Source organism: Pseudonaja textilis, chromosome 1, assembly GCF_049901715.1.
Source record: "Pseudonaja textilis isolate UNSWEBS1 chromosome 1, rPseTex1.2, whole genome shotgun sequence".
Lineage (NCBI taxonomy): Eukaryota > Metazoa > Chordata > Lepidosauria > Squamata > Elapidae > Pseudonaja > Pseudonaja textilis.
This window is the reverse complement of record NC_141990.1, coordinates 65,668,670-65,687,110: the sequence shown is the minus strand read 5'-3', so window position 1 is coordinate 65,687,110 and position 18,441 is coordinate 65,668,670. Positions and strand designations below refer to the sequence as shown.

Sequence of the window (18,441 nt, the reverse complement as noted above, 5' to 3'; positions counted from 1 at the left end):
GGTGATGTTACTTTAGGGGGGGGGGGGGGGGGGGGGGGGGGGGGGGGGGGGGGGGGGGGGGGGGGGGGGGGGGGGGGGGGGGGGGGGGGGGGGGGGGGGGGGGGGGGGGGGGGGGGGGGGGGGGGGGGGGGGGGGGGGGGGGGGGGGGGGGGGGGGGGGGGGGGGGGGGGGGGGGGGGGGGGGGGGGGGGGGGGGGGGGGGGGGGGGGGGGGGGGGGGGGGGGGGGGGGGGGGGGTTTTTTGGGGGGGGGGGGTGGGGGGATCTGGAATTTAATCTATCTTTGCTTATTGTGAAATACTTAGAACGTTGTGTCAAGGATTAGGCAGAGAGGCATTTGACACTCAAATGACATAAATGACACATAACAAATGTAAACAAAACTGAATCTCCTTACAAGATCTGTGGAGCATGTACAGAAACCATTGTACTGCCAATATGTTGCATTGAATTTTATTATTTTACTAGACAATGCATGACCCACTGGGTGATCCTTTCAGAGATATTTCCTTACCTAAGTAGAGAACAGAATGGCCATGAGTGGCCAAAAAAGCAGTGGGAGAGGAGGGAGCAACTTCCCCATTGACTTGCTTGTGGGAAGCTGGCGGGCAGCATCATAAATCATAAATCACATGACTGCAATTGACCATGGCAACTCTGGAATGGCGACAAGTTTGCTAATTCAACTGGTCTGAAGATCCTTGAAATTTCAGTTAGGAACATCCAGTGAGGCAAGGCAAGCTAGCACCTGCATTTTTCTTGCTCTGTACAGATTGCAGGAGCATTTCAGCTCAAAAGGCAGCTGGAAATGTGATCCAGACTGCCAGAATTCTCTCTGGGAGAAAGATAAGCAGGCAATTCACCCTTAGCTGCCTGATTCTGTCTCTTTTGTTGGGTCTTTCATTATCAGGTAGGTTTTGCCAGATGTTAACCAACCTTCAGTTTCACCTCCTTGCAGTATGTCTAAAGAGATTCTTAGTCATCCAAGTCATGGTTGTCCAGTTGCCTCTTGAAAAAGCATCTTTGGGACTCCTTGCAGTATGTTGTTAAACTATTTGTCAGTGAGTGGGTAGAAACTAGCTAGATGTTGTAATCTAAAGCCATGGAATTCATCTTCACCCAGTGCTGATCAGTTCTTGCTCATCCTTTTCTCCACCATTTCTGCTGTTATTACAAGTTATTTCAGCTTCCTTTTTTTTATTCTTACCTTCCTCCTTTATCCAAGCTGCCTTCTTGTTGTGTTTCTTCGGGTTGTCCCATAGCCATGCCCAGAACTGCACTGTTTCGTCTTTGTCAAGTGTTGACTGCTTCACTGAAGTCTGTCTGTTGATGGATTGGTAGAAACGGTTCTGATTCAAGTGAATTTGGAGAATAGTGTCTATAGTGTCAAGCTTTAGTGGAGGCAACTGTGTTACGTTTTGTTTGTGCTGTTCTAGATGCTCACTTCTTTTTTACTTAGGGGGCTTATTCTTTCTGAGGAGATGGTGCCAGGTTTGGGAATGCAGGTAATCAACAATTAACAAAACAATCACAATCTGTCTCCCTGTCTCTGTGTGTGTGTGTGTGTGTGTGTGTGTCACACACACATACAAACACACAAACATGTTTACCTCGACAGACTTAATTACTTCTAGCAAGGTTTCAATTTCTTTGCCATGGATAGAACTTTGTAGTTTTTCCAATTCTGTTAATATTTTATTTTGTATAAGTTTCACTAGTATATAGATGTTCTGTATTTACACAGAGAGATACACATTCAGACACGATGTTTATATTTATTCACTACATGACATAATTATCCTGAATTACCTTATGCTGGTTGTTTACTCTATTATGCCAGCCTCGAGGGCAAATATTACGTTGTCATGGAATAGTCACATACCTACATTGTTTTTAGAAAAGCCATTGGATTGTTGCTCACCAGGAGATAATGAAATGCATTTTGTTATGCATATACTTTAATTTTAGTTTTCATCCCTTTCTTTTTTGGAGGGTAGAATATGTACAGTAATGGAAAATATGGGAAGGAAGTGGAAAAAACAATGAAAATTTTTGCAATTGGAATAAAATACAAAAGATAGACTAAATAATATTCCGTGAGCAGGGGGAAAGCCTTATTCTTTACATTGGATTTCTTTTATACCCCTCCTTGCAAAGTTTGTTTTTTAAGAGCCACAATGGTGCAATTGTTATAATGCAGTAATGGGGGCTAATTCTGCAGTTCAGCAGTTTGAATCTTACCTGCTCAGCCTTCTATCCTTCTTGGGTCAGTAAAATGAGGGCCCAGATTGTTGGGGGCAATAGAGTATGCGCTCTGTATACCGTTTAGAGAGAGCTATAAAGCACTGTGAAGCGGTATATAAGTCTAAGTGTTATTGCTATTAAATGCCTTGATAGTTCTGAATATTTGAGATTTCATATACTGATGTTACAGTCAAAGAAGTACATCTAAATGAAGGAAAAGAACTGAAAAGAAGATTTTTCAGCAAGGTGATAAATTTGTGCTTGATTAAGATGGCTGTATATGCATGGGCATGAGACAGGTCCAGAAGAGGAAACAAATTTGCATAAAATTTGTGAATACTAAATGTTAGAAACATAGATGTACTATAATGATTGCTATTCCTGAGTGGACAAAATTAGAATAGAATATATAATCATCACAAGAAAACCTCTTAATAGATGGCAGACAATAGGGATAGCTGTTTGCTCTGTGTTAGGTGCTGTCGAGTGCCAATTTCAAAGGCCTGGTTTCTTTGGAAGGTTATGTTGGACTGGATTTAATTTAGAGAAGTCTTCAAATAGGGAACGGTTGGGTATGAAATACAATACATGGTCATACTTGTTTGGACTATAATATTACAGTCAAACCTCAAGGAGCAAAAAAATCCTGGTGTAAAAACAAAAGTAATCCTCTTGTGTTTGTGCACACATTTCTAAACCTTAAACAATGTCAGGAAGGAAGCGATGTATGTCAGCCATTTAGAAATGAGAGAATGCATGAAAACTCTGGGCAATAAAACAGAAGAAAAGCAATAAGAAAATGCAATAATAAATATAAGTCTTGTCCATCAGCAGTCTGAAATGCTTCTAGTCTACACACAAATTTATTACTTCAATAAGAATTGGATCGAAAAACTGGAATACTTAAATAACATCAGGATAATTGAAATGAATCAGTAGACAGGCAGTTCAGATTACTAGGACTATTCACTATATATTTTTCTTGCTGTTTTTTTTTCTATTTCCAATAAAGCAGCTCCAAACTTAGTGAGAATAAAGAAGGAGAAAGTAGTATAGGGTAGTTATTTCATTTTAAATCACTGTATTATATCAAGCAGATAAACTTTAGGAAAGATAGACAGTAGGTCCAATCTGTTCCTCATTTATGAAAAAGATAATCTTCCTCCCCTTTGCATGTAAAGAGGGTGAGGAAAAATAAAACTCTGATTTGTCTATATTTAGATTTCTCATTTGAAAGTACAAGTATTCATTGAAGCTGTTGTGTTGCTACTTTAATCTTTCCCCACCATATTTATTTTATTTTCCCCCATAAACCTGACTAATCAGAGTTCAAAACATTGTTATAGAGTTATTGCACACCAGAACAATTAGACACAAAGACCATTTTCTCCCGAACGCCATCACTCTGCTAAACAAATAATTCCCTCAACACTGTTCAACTATTTACAAAGTCTGCACTATTATTACTATTAATCTTCTTATCACCATCCCCTCTCACTTGACTATAACCGTCGTTTGTATGCTTACGATTTATATTGACTGTTTCCTAGTGTGATTTGATTGCTTATTGTACCCTGTGACTATTATTAAGTGTTATACCTTATGATTCTTGACTCTTGATGAATGTATCTTTTCTTTTATATGCACTGAGAACATTTGCACCAAGACAAATTACTTGTGTGTCCAATCACACTTGGCCAATAAAGAATTCTATTCTATTCTATTCTATTCTATTCTATTCTATTCTATTCTATTCTATTCTATTCTATTCTATTCTATTCTATTCTATTCTGAGAGATTTCTTTCCTATAATTAAATTTGTCTAGGGTCCTGAAATCAGAAGAGTGACAATTGTCCAACTCTCTTGGAAACACAAAAATGATGTGCAGTAAGAACAGTCAGTTCAAGTTACAGGGAGTAATTGGTTGAATAATCAAGACCGTTATTATATGGGAAGAAGGATCAGGTGATCACAGGGCTGGGGATATTGATTAGGCACTGTCTCTTAATTTACTAAGAAGATTGTGCCTGTTCAGTTCCTTTCAACCAACTAACCAAAGTTCTAATTCAATCTGATATCTCGCTTGTCTCCCAACTCCAATGAAAATATAGCTGTGTCTATGATAGAAATAAACTTAATATGGTGATTGTAATATCTTTCAGGGTTTACAGATTAAACCCTTTCTTTGAATAAACATTTATTACAAATAAAAGGAGAAATTAAATCTACCCCAAATATGAACCAGTTAGAAATGTCAGACCAAAATTTGATCTTAACCAATCTTGATTGGTGTGGACTAGAGCTGGTTTGAAGAGACTCCTAAACATAGTAACTTCGTTTCAGTGCTGCTGATTCCATTAACCAAGCAGAATGTGCCATACCGATCTAGATTTGAAAATCCACACTAGACACTTGAGCAGATTAAAATGGGCTTATTTTAAGAATTGCTAGTATTATCTATAAAGGAAGCCAACAATTCCTCATCTCTCTACCCATAAGAAGCTTACTCAGCTGTCCACCATCAAAAATTGTTCTGCCATTAAGCATCTTGCGAGTATTGTGTGTTCATATACATGCATATTCACATATAAAATATGCAGGGCATCATTGTGAATAGTTCTATTCCACAGTTGTTTAGATTTGCCACAAGCAGATGTATCTGACAATATACAACACAAATATTCTATCAGGCTGGACGATCTGAGTCAGTGAACAATTAATTGATAATAAAAGATGTCTGGAGCAACTATATTGATTGCTGAGTTCATCCACAAAGTTACTAGTCAGTCACTGACAAAGTAAACATCCAAGTCAGAGACTTCCGATGGCATTTTTAGGAATAGCATTATTATATAAGATGATCGTAAGAAAAGAAAACTGTGATGAGATATTAAACCAACCTCTTCCAAATGTTTGTACTATGTTACTTACATGTATCTTTAAAATACCATTTTAGACTATATTTTCATGTCCTTTATAAGAATTAACTAAATGTTTTTATTTTCCTTAATATAATAAAATGCAACTTGCTTTATTCTGAAGGAATATTGCTGTTATATTTAGATTGTAAATTGTGAAATTAAAAAATCCAATGAACTAAATTAATCAATTACAACCTGAAAAGTCAGAAAAGCAGTTATATGTTGGCTAGTGGTTTTGCTCATTGATGTAAAAATAATAATAAAGGCAGTGGTATGTCCACATATAAAATATGCAGGGCATCATTGTGATATAGTTCTATTCCACAGTTGTTTAGATTTGCCACAAGCAGACTGGTGCCATTTATTCATTGATTAAAACAAACACTCTATCATTAGTATATCTTATAGAAAAGCACAGAATTGGTAGAAAAATGGGTCTAAATATAAAATACAAAGTGTTCATAAATTGTGTAATTAGCAACATTTCCCTTTGGAAGCCAGATTTAGATAGGATAAGAGGGTATCAAATGACTATAGCCTCTAGTAAAGTAGAAGGAATCGCCAAGATAAAGCTAGGGAAGAATGAATTAGCTTGGGTAGAGGTAGTATAGCTAAAAATAAAACCATTTGTTCTTTATGAAGGCAATTTGATTAATTTGTTACATTCCAACACCCAGGATGGATTTCCGTGTAATGCAAAGAGGGTCTAGGAACGAAGCACATCCATCATGTGTAGTCTAGAGAGAGTACACTGCTTTTCTGATGATGGCTCCATATTCCCTGGAGACTTAAATGTAATCTGTTGTTGCCCTTTTGCTCTGACATTTGATGTTTTACTTTGAGGGAAGTGTGAGCAAATAAAAGGCTAGATATTGATTTCTGCACTGAAGTTAATAATTTCCACACATGTAATGCTTGGAATGGTGCTTACTGTTAAACAGAATATGATATTACAATATTTCTTGATGAACAGAGAATATCTAAATCAGTGTGACAAACTTTTTGCGTCTCTCAGTTCAGAGTTAAGTCAGATCAGCAGCAAAATGAGTACAGTTGCTTTATTATGAACTTAACAGACTTTTGTTTACATCACAGACTATCATGTACTGTAGTAGGACGCCTAATTATACCCATAGGAAGCTGCAAATGGATTAAATAAGCACTGCGTACTGAACACATCTGCAAAACTTCCAAACTTTGTAATAAATACTTGGTTTAAACAGATCTGATAAACAGATAATCAGAGTTGGAAGGGACCTTGTAAGTCATCTAGTCCAACCCCCTGTCCAAGCATGCTGAGAAAGTGACTATCAATTTATCCATTAAAACTAACAATATGGTTTGTTGTATTAATATCTTGTCTTCTCTCCCTCCTTCCCTCCCCCCCCCACTCTCTCCAGATGGCCTGTGAACTGAAGGTCATTTTACATTAACTGGATATATACCTGTAAATGTATAACTTGCACAAATTTGAAATAAAATTTTCAGAATTGGATTTATATGGACTTGACAAAGGGAAGCTAGATATTATATGGAAGTTTTGAATGTGTTTATAATTTCTCTTCCCCCCTGCTTTTTTAGGCTAGTTTTCAATGAAGGATAAACAGACAGTATCAAATCCCCCTCCTTTTTCCTTGATTTATGATTAATACTTTTACTGTATTTAAGTGAACCATTGTTCCTGCTTGGAAATTAAAACTTGGTCCTAGCTTTAGAGCACATAAAAATCCCTTAGCTTAGTGTTAAGCTGCTATATATTTAATTTTGTGTTATTGTAATTGTTTCATTTTTGGCCATCTAGAGTCACTGATTGGATGGAGGGATGGAGGGAGGGAGTTTGGCTGCAATTGGTAGCACAGGCCTTCATTAAACTTCTTTCAGAAAAAGGTTTCATGTGAGGCATTCTTTTCCCATCTGCGTAAGACTCTGTAGTGTAGTGGAATGATTTCTCACCCTTCTCCTTTCTTCGGTGGACTTAGATGACTCCACTTTTTCATTGAAAAACAAGTATTGTTAAAAAGCAGCAAACTTACCTACTAGGCAAATCAGCAACCAAGAACAGTCTTAATTGTTATGTTTGTAACTGGCCAGTCCCAATCCTTTTTTTAATGTGGGTATGTCATGCTGTCTGAGTAAATACATCAGCACTCAAGTCAGTTATCGGCCTCTGAGCATCTGCATTAGTAAACCAGTTCTTTCTTGCCCTCATCTTGTTCTTCCTTTCCTTAGGCTCTACCAGTAGCAGCAAAACTGCTACTTTTCTGGAACTGCTTTTTAGAAACAACAGATGAACTAGTGGAACTGTAAAAATCAAGTTTATGAAATAGTATATTCCATGTAGATATACTTCTTAATAAATACAATTATTTAGCAAGGGTTTTAAAGTATGCACTTTAATTGCTCCTACCTGGTTTCTTCTGCCAGTTGGAGCAGCTAAACAAAACAAAGTTAGAAACCCCATTCCTGCATTTGAGTTGTGACAGAGTAAGTTAGGGAACATGGGTTGCTTAATGCTAAACAAACCACAGACTTTCCTGATTATTTAGTCACTGTCATGGACAGAAGAGCTAGCGCGACTGATCATTGTTTACTACCTCATTAAATGCACTTGAGAGATTATCATTATGTGCAAACTGGCCAACCAAGTACTTGAGAGATTAAAACCAACAACTTAAATGATACCTAAAGGACAAAAGGCAATTCAGAGTGGTGTCTGCGGCCTTGCTGTAATATATTTCCACAACTTCCCAGGCATTTAATAGACTTCATATGACATATTTAGAATCAAGGCTGCAGGTACTTAAAAGTTATTCAGTGTAAAAGCATATAAATACATCCTTGAAATAAAGGTTTAATGTGGTGAAAGGACTTTTTAAAATAAGAATGTTATCTATAAAAAGGAGAAATACTGGGAAGCTTTTGTTCCATTTTTCCCAGGAAGTTATTAAATTTATTGAGACAAGACTACTCCAACTAACACTTCCCACAATAATATAATTGCATCCAAGTATCATAAACAACTATAAAGAATTGTCTGGTTCTATAACAGTAGAATAATAGAGTAGACTTTAGTTTTTAATGTAGACTTTAGTTTTTAATGTAACACTTTTGTCATAATTTTAAATATTTACATTTTATATGTACTGTAAATTTATATATTGCTGTACTTGTCATGGCAAGAACAGGGCACTTTTCATTGGAGGGTGTATGATATAGACTCCACCACTATGAAGATGCACCACTGGTCTTTCACCGCTTTAATCCCACTTTTAGTGAGGAGTTTGAGAAACCCCATTTGGAGGAACTCACAGGGTATGTTGATTACACAGATGCCAAACCATGAAGATTATACTAGCACTTTGAGTTTGACCAAGAAGTCTTCTTAATCAGTGCTGTAGCCTCAGTATAGGTGTAGCTGAACCTTTTTTTTTTTTATCAGAAGTTAGGCCACTGTGTTTTGTTCAGTCCCCATGTAAAGCATGTTGCAATAGTGTAACTTCAAGATAACAGAATTATGAATCAATACTGAAATGTTCTATGCTTTTGCTTGCAACATTTCATCAAGCAACCTTTTTCAAACCTCCTATTAGCATAACTTCACACACTTCTCTTACATAGTTCTTTTCTCTTTCTTTCATACAAATTCCACTACCTATTTCCTTGCATTCACTTCACACTGTTGAATGTTATCTTTCAGTATTTTTAAGATTTAAGATTTAAGTATTTAAGATTTGTTCTTTTCCCTCTTTTCCTTTTGTTTTCTTTCTGAAACCTTCTTTGTCTTCCCTATCCATTTCTTCTCCCCAAATCTACTTTTAACAGTATAGATTGTCCTCATTTAGCAACCACAGTTGGGACTGGCAAAGCAATCACTATCTCAGTGGTTAAGCAAAGTGGTCATTAAGTGTAACTGTGACTGTGCTTACTTCAGTCTTACTTCAGTTTTCTTTAGCTTTATAGACCTGCGAAAGTTGTAAATGTGAGGACTAGTCTCAAAGCTACTTTTTTATCACTGTTGTAATTTCAGGCAACCACTAAACAGTCAACAAGTTGCTAAACTAGGACTATCTGTACCAAATAAGTGTTTCACCCAAATTCAGAACCTCACATCACTCCTTTGCTCCCTTATTTCCATAAACAAATCAATCATGCTTTTAAAATTATACTTTCCATATAAATATGCTTTAAATTTATTAGGTGAAATTAGCAGAAGAAAAGAATACCTATATACAACAACACTGAAGGGTTAGTATAGATTCCAAATACGCGTAATAATATTTTCAAAGAGGGAAAAGAGAAGGGAAAGTCCTGGATATTAAAAACAAAACAATTCTAAAAAAGTTAAGTATGTTCCTTGAAAGTCTTTTCCTTGATTAAAAAACAAAACAAAAAACCATCCAACCCTAATTCACATGCCATTGCTTTGAATGAGCTGTAGATTTTATAATTCATTTAGTTGACACCCATAATTGAAAAATCCATAGCTTTTATAGATTTCAAATACTGGTGATATATATCTGTAACATAACAGTGTTTATAGATAGCATGATAATTCTATTGAAGAATCCCAAATACCAATAATAATAGGGGATAACCAAACTATATGTGTTACATCTCCAGCAGAAAGTAATCCTTGAAGGAGATTATTTTAAGTGTGTAGTGGATATGTTAATTTTTTCTGAATGTATTAATGCAGATAGGTGTAATTTGGGGAGGGGAAGCACTGTGCCTTGAAGAGGTGCATCTGGGACAGGCTCACCAGGGACACTTCTATAAAAGTGTGATGGGATATTTTAATATTCATTATCGTACTGTGCCCACAAAATTATTTTCATTCCTGGTGTATGTATTTAAGTGTGTGTGTGTGTGTGTGTGTCTATGTGTGTGTGTGTCTGTGTGTGTGTTGACCCTAACCAGTCGGTGCTTCTGCAACCTTACAAATGAGTGTGTATCCATCTACATCTACAAACATATATTATACCTATACACAATGGAAGGACATTTTGATTCCCACCATGGACGATGGCAGAAATGGCTAAATTGACCATTTTGATAACCACATGGAGACCACTTCTGAACTTTGTACTTGAGGTGGAAAAAAATGAACTTTGATTTTGGGTTTTACCGATTAGACTGTTATGTGTTTATAGCAATGGCTAGTTTATATTACTATGGAAAAACAAGGAGTTGTGGTTTGATGTCAATGCTTTATTTTACTGCAACAGAGAGAGTTGGAAGTCAACACTTTTCCCAACCCACCAGCCCTTCCTCACTTCTCATCACCTCCCTTTCCACTCACTGTCTTCCTATTTTCTTTTGCATTTTGTATCTTATTTTATAACCTAATATAAATTTCTCGAAAAAATATATACACATTCAGACACAGACACACACACACACTTACGCACACACATATTAACATTCTCTCTCCCTCTGTGTGTGTGTGTATACACACATACAATAGATAGAATGTATATGTGTGTGTGTGTATATATATATATATATATATATATATATATACACACATATATACATATATATACATACATACATACATACATACATACATACATACATACATACATACATACATATATATATATATTCTTTAGCAGACAACCAAGGCAGTCTGACTAATCTGTCAGATGTCATTACCATATGAAGAGATGCTGTTTGGCATTTCAGGAGGAGAATCTCATTAAGAAATAACGGTATAGTTTTTAAGTGAATTGCAGATTTCTCCTGCTCAGTTGCTATCCATTTTAGCAGAGCTTTCACAGAAGCAGCTCCCAGTGGATGCTCATGTTAGTAGCACTGAATTAATGCTTCTCTTCACCAACAAATACACATAGGGACTATTTTACTTCTGAATTGTCTTTATGCTGACAACAGCAAAGTCTTCCTTCTTTCCTTCCTTCCTTTCTTTATTTCATTCATTCTTTTCTTGCTTTTCTTGCTTGCTTAATTTTTGACAGCTCACATTTCCAAATAGGAATAAACCAATAGCATTCTGATTTACCCAGGTTCTTCATTGCCAAAGCAATTGTTATTCAGTACCATTTCCAGGTCTAATTACCATCACAGAGTGTACAAGAAAAAAGGTGGCAGGACATTAGAATTTTAAAACTGAGCCCATTTAGTTTACACGCAATGTGGCAGAAACATAAACGGCAGAAACCAATCTCATCTTCATTCATCAAAAATAAATCAGCAGAGATGAAGCCTGTGCCATTTTTGGAGGTCTTCTTCTTCCTTTGTGTTTTACGCTTTTTGATGCAGTAGAATTTTTCCCTTGAAATTCTGCTTTTCCACAAGTCAGTTTCCTCTACTGAAGGCAGTAGCAGGAAAATATACAAAAAGGGAAGTTCTTTTTACCATCATCCTTTACCAACTTGTTCAACTGTACATGTAGTACACTAGAATTGTTAGGAACCGTGCTAATTAGCATTCCATTAAAAGGGTGAAATCCTGCTAAAACCTGGGGTCTGATTCTGAGTGCTAGTGAAACATCGCTCACTAATGCAGCCTTAATTCTTTTTATTTTGCAGAGACAGCAAGCTGACCATGTTGCTCCGAGAGTCCCTTGGGAACATGAACTGCCGTACCACCATGATAGCTCACATTTCAGCAGCTGCAGGAAACTATGCTGAAACCCTTTCTACTATCCAGATTGCATCCAGGGTTTTAAGAATGAAGAAAAAGAAAACTAAGGTAAGGGTACTCTTTGGTTGTCATTCATTGAAAAAAGGCAAAGCAGCCCAAGATAGTAAATAAATGGAAGGCCACCTCTACAGAAATCAATATTCATGGTCTTTGAGTGCATGGCAGCACATTTAAGAGTGCGTGTGGAAAGGAGGGGGGAGTCATATGTTTTGTACTTAGTGAATTATGCAGTGCTTTTAACAGCCACATACATGGCAGAGAACTTCTGTTCTTTGCTTAGAATATTATTACTACAGAGAGCTGCTTGAAATTCAGTTTTCTTTCTCATAATTCATATTAATAGCCTGTGGATTATAAATCAATTTTTTGAGATCAATGAACAGATTCCACAATTATTGCTACCCAACAGACTGTTCACAGAAAGAAACCTGTGCAAAACAATAGGTTGTTGTGTGTGACATCAATGTTAATTTCCCTGTAATTTTCTCCATTACTTTTTCAAGTACAAGCTTGTCAGGGCATTTTAAGCCAATATTATCAGTTAGTGTGTGAATTAAGCTCAATTTCTGAACTGAACCCTGTGTAATCTTCTGAAGAAATAAAACATTTTCAAGATGAAGATATTTACTGAGAAGTTGTGGCTATAATGTTTATTGAGTGCAACATTAGTTCTCAATGCTACTTTTAAAAAGTTGTTTTAGCAAATTAGAGCGGCGCTGAAGTGACACAAGAAAAGCACAGAAAGATATCATAGCGTGAATTTTCAAAGCTGTTTTCAATGGGGGCTCTGGGCTTGGTATTTTTAAAATATTTAAACAGATGTATTAACATTTGTTGTATGCTGCCCAGAGTCATTTTCCAATGGGCAGCTATTTGACTGATACATAAACGAATATATAAAATACCTTTTACATTGTTTTCCACTGAAAATTGGGAAACCCATACTTTTATTTATATGCTATGGTTTACAGTTTCACAATAAGAAAGAAGATAACATGGCAGGTGAAGAACTTTTGGATATTGTTTCAGTTAATATTTTCTAGCATCTTTAGTGGAAATAACAACTTCCAAATATTTCCCGGGCCAGCAAATAGGGTTTCCGTTATTTATTTTAGATTTCCCCCCCACCCTCCCCACAGAACTCTTCTAGCTCAGAGACACTCTTAAGTTCTCCCTGCACGTACTCTAGGTTTGATATCTTTTCACATATTTTTAATCTTGTTCAACTCTGGGGACTGTGAAGGCCATTCCAAAATCCTTCTTTCCTGCAAGTATGTTATGGCTGATTTTGAAAAAGTTGAAGTCAGATCATTGTCCTGTTGAAACATCCAACCTCTTTTCAGATTCAATTTCTTCAGTGACTGAGAGACATCTAGAGTGTGTTGATATTTAATTGAATCCATTCTTTCTTTCACACACAATATTTCCTGTATCATTGGCTCCCACATAACCATAAACTATAACAGACCATCCCCATGTAATTAGTAATGTGTTATTTCCTTCAAAATGCTCTGCTTTTTCTTCAAATGGGTCTTCTGTTATTGTACCCTAAACAGTTCAGGTTTGCTTTATTGATCCAACCATTTTGTTTCAAAACTTTTCAGGTTTATCAAGGTTTTCTTTTAAATTCTTTAGCTCAGAATTGAATGGGGTTGGCTGGCATCTAAGTCAAGTAAGCAAATAAATGATTATTTTCATAATTATGGTTAGAGAGAAAAAAATACCTTCTGGAAACTCTCCCATGCAGTTTATTGCTGTTTAAGAAATGCTATATTGTGGATCTGTGTACAAATCCAGACGCAGTGCCAGGTAAACTTTTCAAGAGGTAATTTGCACCTCAGACTGTTTTCAGATTTGACCAGTTTGGGGACAATTCTAGCAGAGATCTTTCTTGTCTTCCTGATCTTGCCTTAATTTCAACAGTTCCAACATTTCCTATCAGTGTTTCTGTTACAAGTGCTAGCTGGAAGCACTTAAGAGGTTTTTTTTTTTTGTAAAAGTGAATTATCTTCATTTTCAAATGTTCTGGTAGCTCTTGGGGATTATGTGGTTGTTGAAAGTGAGCAAAACGAAATCCATAACTTAAGAGTAGAAAGGTCAAGATATTTTTTTCTCCTAAGGAAGCATCTTCACCTGGCTAATTATAGGCATAACAAATCAATCAGTATTTTGAGACTTATATGAGATCCAGTCAAAGCTCTCTATTGGAGAAGCAGATAGTGTGCAAGATTTGAAAGCATCAGAGAACAACAAGATCAGCTGCTATCATCTTTCAGCATTATCAGAACTTTCCCAAGTTATGCACTTAAGCAACAGGGTCAAAAGTATGACTCATTAAGTCATCTAGTAAGTGTAATTTTGGTTTTTTTTTAATTAGGCTGCATGTTTGACTCTGTAATATCATTGTATTGAGGTATAGTGAGTGGCTGAAAAGATAACTTTAGATTGACTTCTGAGAATCATGTTGCTTCTCTGTGCATCTGATAATGCTAATGTTTGCAAATGTTATAATGAATGTGTAGAATTCACTAAAGAATTAGAATGCTTGAAATCAATTAGTATTCCTTTCACATCAAAATTATTTTTTACTCATGATGATGCTATCCTAAATAGCTGTATAGTCTCTGTGTGTATGTGTTTTCATGCATGTGCGTGCATGCGTACGGGTGGACCTGCTTAAAATGCCCAAGCAATCTGTGCAGTTGTATGCTGTAAGGATTTGACCATTTTTTTCATGACATCAAACAGCATGACTGTTGTGGAGGTAGTCCCTAATACACTTTGACAAATTACTGCACTTTTCCCCATTCAAGTACCCTCCACATGTGTTGGGTCCAGAACTGCCAAAATTCCCATTGAACATTATAGTTGAATATTTTATAACCGAGAGCATCAGACTGGGAAAGACTTATCCTGAATGAGACACAATGGCATTCCAAATATTAGACATATCACTGCTTATTTGAGTGCATTGGTTCTGGAAAGCATTTTTTGGACTTCTAACTTTTCATCTCTCTCTTCTGATTTCTAGTACACATCAAGCTCTTCCGGAGGAGAAAGCTCTTGTGAAGAAGGGAGGATGAGGAGACCAACCCAACTTAGACCTTTCCATTCACGGAATGTTGTTGATCCAGACTTCCCGATTCTTCATTTGTCCAGTGACCCAGATTATTCTTCCAGCAGTGAACAGTCATGTGACACTGTCATTTATGTTGGCCCTAATGGAACAGCTCTTTCTGATAAGGAGTTGACTGACAATGAAGGCCCCCCTGATTTTGTCCCTATAGTTCCTGCTCTTCAGAAAACTAAAAATGAAGTCAAGTTGGAAGAAATGAACGAGACAGCCCCTGAAAGAGATTGCTTGAAGTGCAATACATTTGCAGAACTCCAAGAGAGGTTAGACTGCATTGATGGCAGTGAAGAGACAGACAGATTTCTTTTCGAAGAAGTACCAGTTCAGTTTAATTCAGACCCTGTGACTAAATGTCCTTTATCAGTCCAAGAGGTAGAGCATCGTAGTCCATCAGAGCCAAGCAGGGAAGATGACTTGGTGGTCTGCCAGGAACCTAATAACGATGCCAAGGAAAATTTAAATGCTGCAGTTAGCAAAATCCAGGGAGGTCACTCCCCTGTTCACAGTAGGATGCTTAATGAGATTTCCACTCCTCAGATCCATTGGAATGCTATAGGCAGTCCTAGTAGTCAGTTTAACAGTTGTCAGCAACCTCACTGCACAGACCTGCAAAGCAGTCGAGAAAGCCTTAATAGCTGTGGCTTCATTGAAAGCAAGCCACGGCCAATGGGATCACCACGGCTTGGAATTGCAAGCCTTTCAAAGGCCTCTGATTATAAACCACCAGCTTCTCCTTCTCAGAGATGCAAAGTTTATACTCAGAAAGGGGTATTGCCCAACCCGGCACCTCCACCATCATCGTTAAGCAAAGATTCGGGTATGGTATCCAGTGAATCTCTGATGCAGTCGGAGATCCGCACCCCTCCCATTGGAATGAGTCCTCAACTTTTGAAAAAGTCACTTTCTTCTGGCAACATTGATTACAGGGAGATGATTGACAATGTAGAGCAGCAACAAGAATCTCTTTCTCCAGAGTCAAAGCAGGAGATTTTGAGCACAACTATGGTCACAGTGCAGCAGCCATTAGAACTTAATGGGGAAGATGAGCTGGTATTTACCCTAGTTGAAGAGCTGACCATTAGTGGAGTTTTGGAAAATGGGCGGCCAACAAGTATCATCAGTTTTAACAGTGACTGTTCTGTACAAGCATTGGCTTCCGGGTCTAGACCAGTTAGCATTATCAGCAGTATTAGTGAAGATCTTGAGTGCTACTCCAGCACAGCTCCTATTTCTGAAGTAAGCATTACCCAGTTCCTGCCTCTTCCAAAAATGAGACCGGTGGACAAAACCGAAGAAGTTGAAAGTAGACGTTCCTCTATCAGCTCATGGCTGAGTGAAATGAGTACTGGGAGCGATGGTGAACAGTCATGCCACAGTTTCACAGCACAGGCATGCTATGGTCATGGAGAAGCAATGGCAGAAGCTCCTCCTTCTGAACTTGCAAAAGCAATTCAGAATAATGGTGCAGTTTGCATCAATGACAAGCAAAATCATTGTACTGAAAATATGTTTGTGTTGCCAGAAGGGGTTGACAGAAATATTAATAAATTATCTCCCATCAGAAGCTGTAAAATATCAGCCATGGAAAAGACTACTGTCACAATATCAAACACTACAAGTGTAAGCAGTTGCGAAGAATTCATTCCAATGAAGACTAACATTACAGTATTCCCATGTATTGCTGTTAATTCTTTTAAAGCCCAAGAAAGTAGTGAGACCATATCAGCAGTATCAGCAGCAGCCAGAACTCTGTATCCTCATGAGGGAAAAGAATCCAATGCAAGGAAAGACCTAAAATTTGATGACCCTTGGCTAAAGAGGGAAGATAGTATAAAAAATGAACACGGTCTCAAGGCTGAAACAGTACCTGGGCAAAATAAGAAACAAAATTCTTCTGACAGGTTCAGTAGCAGCAGCGGAGAGAATTCAAGTTCACCAGGAACTGAAAACCCAAGGAGGATTGTAGGTGAATGTGAAGTGGGTTCTGCAACCCACAGCCCCCTTCATTCTACAGAGAATTTGAAAAATGGTAGAGGATTCCAGAAGACCAACAAGCTGGAGGAACTGGATGTGGTGTCCTATCATTACATTGAGGAGAGTGGTGGAATGAGCTCTTCCGTGTCATCCCAGACATCGAAAGCCAGCTTGGAAAGAAAGGTAGCTTCTCCCAAGCATGGTGTTCTGACCCGCCCCAAAGGAACACCACCATTACCTCCTGTGAGGAAATCTAGCCTTGACCAGAAGAATAGAGCCAGTCCACAGCACAGTGCTGGTAGCAGTAGTACCAGCAGTCCTTCCAACCACCCACCCTCTTTTTTGGCTAGCTTTCCTGATGAACTGAGTGGGAAACAAAAGGGTTCCAGTATGGAGAGTGGAAGCAATAGCAGTAGTAAATTATTTAGTGCAAAACTGGAACAGTTGGCTAGCAGAACCAATTCTCTTGGAAGGTCTAATGGAAGTCATTATGAATGCCTGTCCTTGGAAAGGGCAGAAAGCCTATCCTCTGTCAGCTCCAAGATGAACACTGGGAAAGACACCACCATGCCCCGAGCCAGCAGAAGCCTCAACCGCAATGCAATGTCTTCCCCAACAAACTCGGGCTTTTCCCAGTCTGCAGGAGCTTCCCCAAAAGCCAGTCAATCAAAGATCTCTGCTGTGAGCAAGCTCCTTTCGGCAAGTCCAAAGGCTCGAAGTTTGGCTGCCTCCACTACCAAAACCCTTAGCTTTTCAACCAAGTCCCTTCCTCAGTCAGTGGGACAGAGTTCAAGTTTGCCTCCAAATGGAAAAAACATGTCGTGGTCAACTCAGTCTCTTAGCAGGAACCGAAGCTCTGGTCTTTCTTCTAAATTGCCCCTCAGAGCTGTTAATGGGAGGATTTCAGAACTGCTGCAAGGAAACGCTGGCACCCGAGGAATGCAGCTGTGCAGGAACTCGGACACAGATGAACGCAGCAGCACCCATGGGGACAAGAAGCCGCCTGTTTACCTGCTTCCTTCACCATACAGCAAGATCACACCTCCTAGGAAGCCTCATCGCTGCAGCAGTGGCCACGGAAGTGACAACAGCAGTGTCCTGAGTGGGGAGCTTCCTCCAGCCATGGGGAAAACAGCTCTGTTCTACCACAGTGGAGGAAGCAGTGGATATGAAAGCATGATCAGAGACAGTGAAGCCACAGGAAGTACTTCTTCCGCACAAGACTCTATGAGTGAGAACAGTAGCTCCATCAGCGGCAGGTGCCGAAGTCTTAAAACCCCCAAAAAACGTTCAAATACAGGTATGTCCCCAGCAGTTGTCTTGAGAAAAGCTCTCCAAATGGCAAGTTGAGCTTCCAAGTAAGTTAGACTTGTGCCACATGGCAAGGGTAGCATTCAGCAATGGGGGAAAATAGTAATTAATTATGCCTAATGGTGGCAGTGCACAAAGTCAGCTTATATGAGTATATAGATCCTGTATATAGAGAGTTCTATTATATAGAACTCTGA

At 38.2% G+C, this 18,441-nt stretch overlaps 1 protein-coding gene across 3 annotated transcripts in view; it reads left to right on the top strand.

The window, feature by feature from the left end:
- KIF26B (kinesin family member 26B) overlaps positions 1–18,441 on the top strand; it is a 304,113-nt gene that overhangs the window by 262,217 nt on the left and 23,455 nt on the right. For all 3 annotated transcript variants that reach the window (XM_087936723.1, XM_026695440.2, XM_087936727.1), the window contains 2 exons: positions 11,712–11,874; positions 14,858–18,233. In XM_087936723.1, coding sequence (XP_087792849.1) covers positions 11,712–11,874; positions 14,858–18,233 — 3,539 coding nt within the window. The remainder of the gene's footprint in view (positions 1–11,711; positions 11,875–14,857; positions 18,234–18,441) is intronic.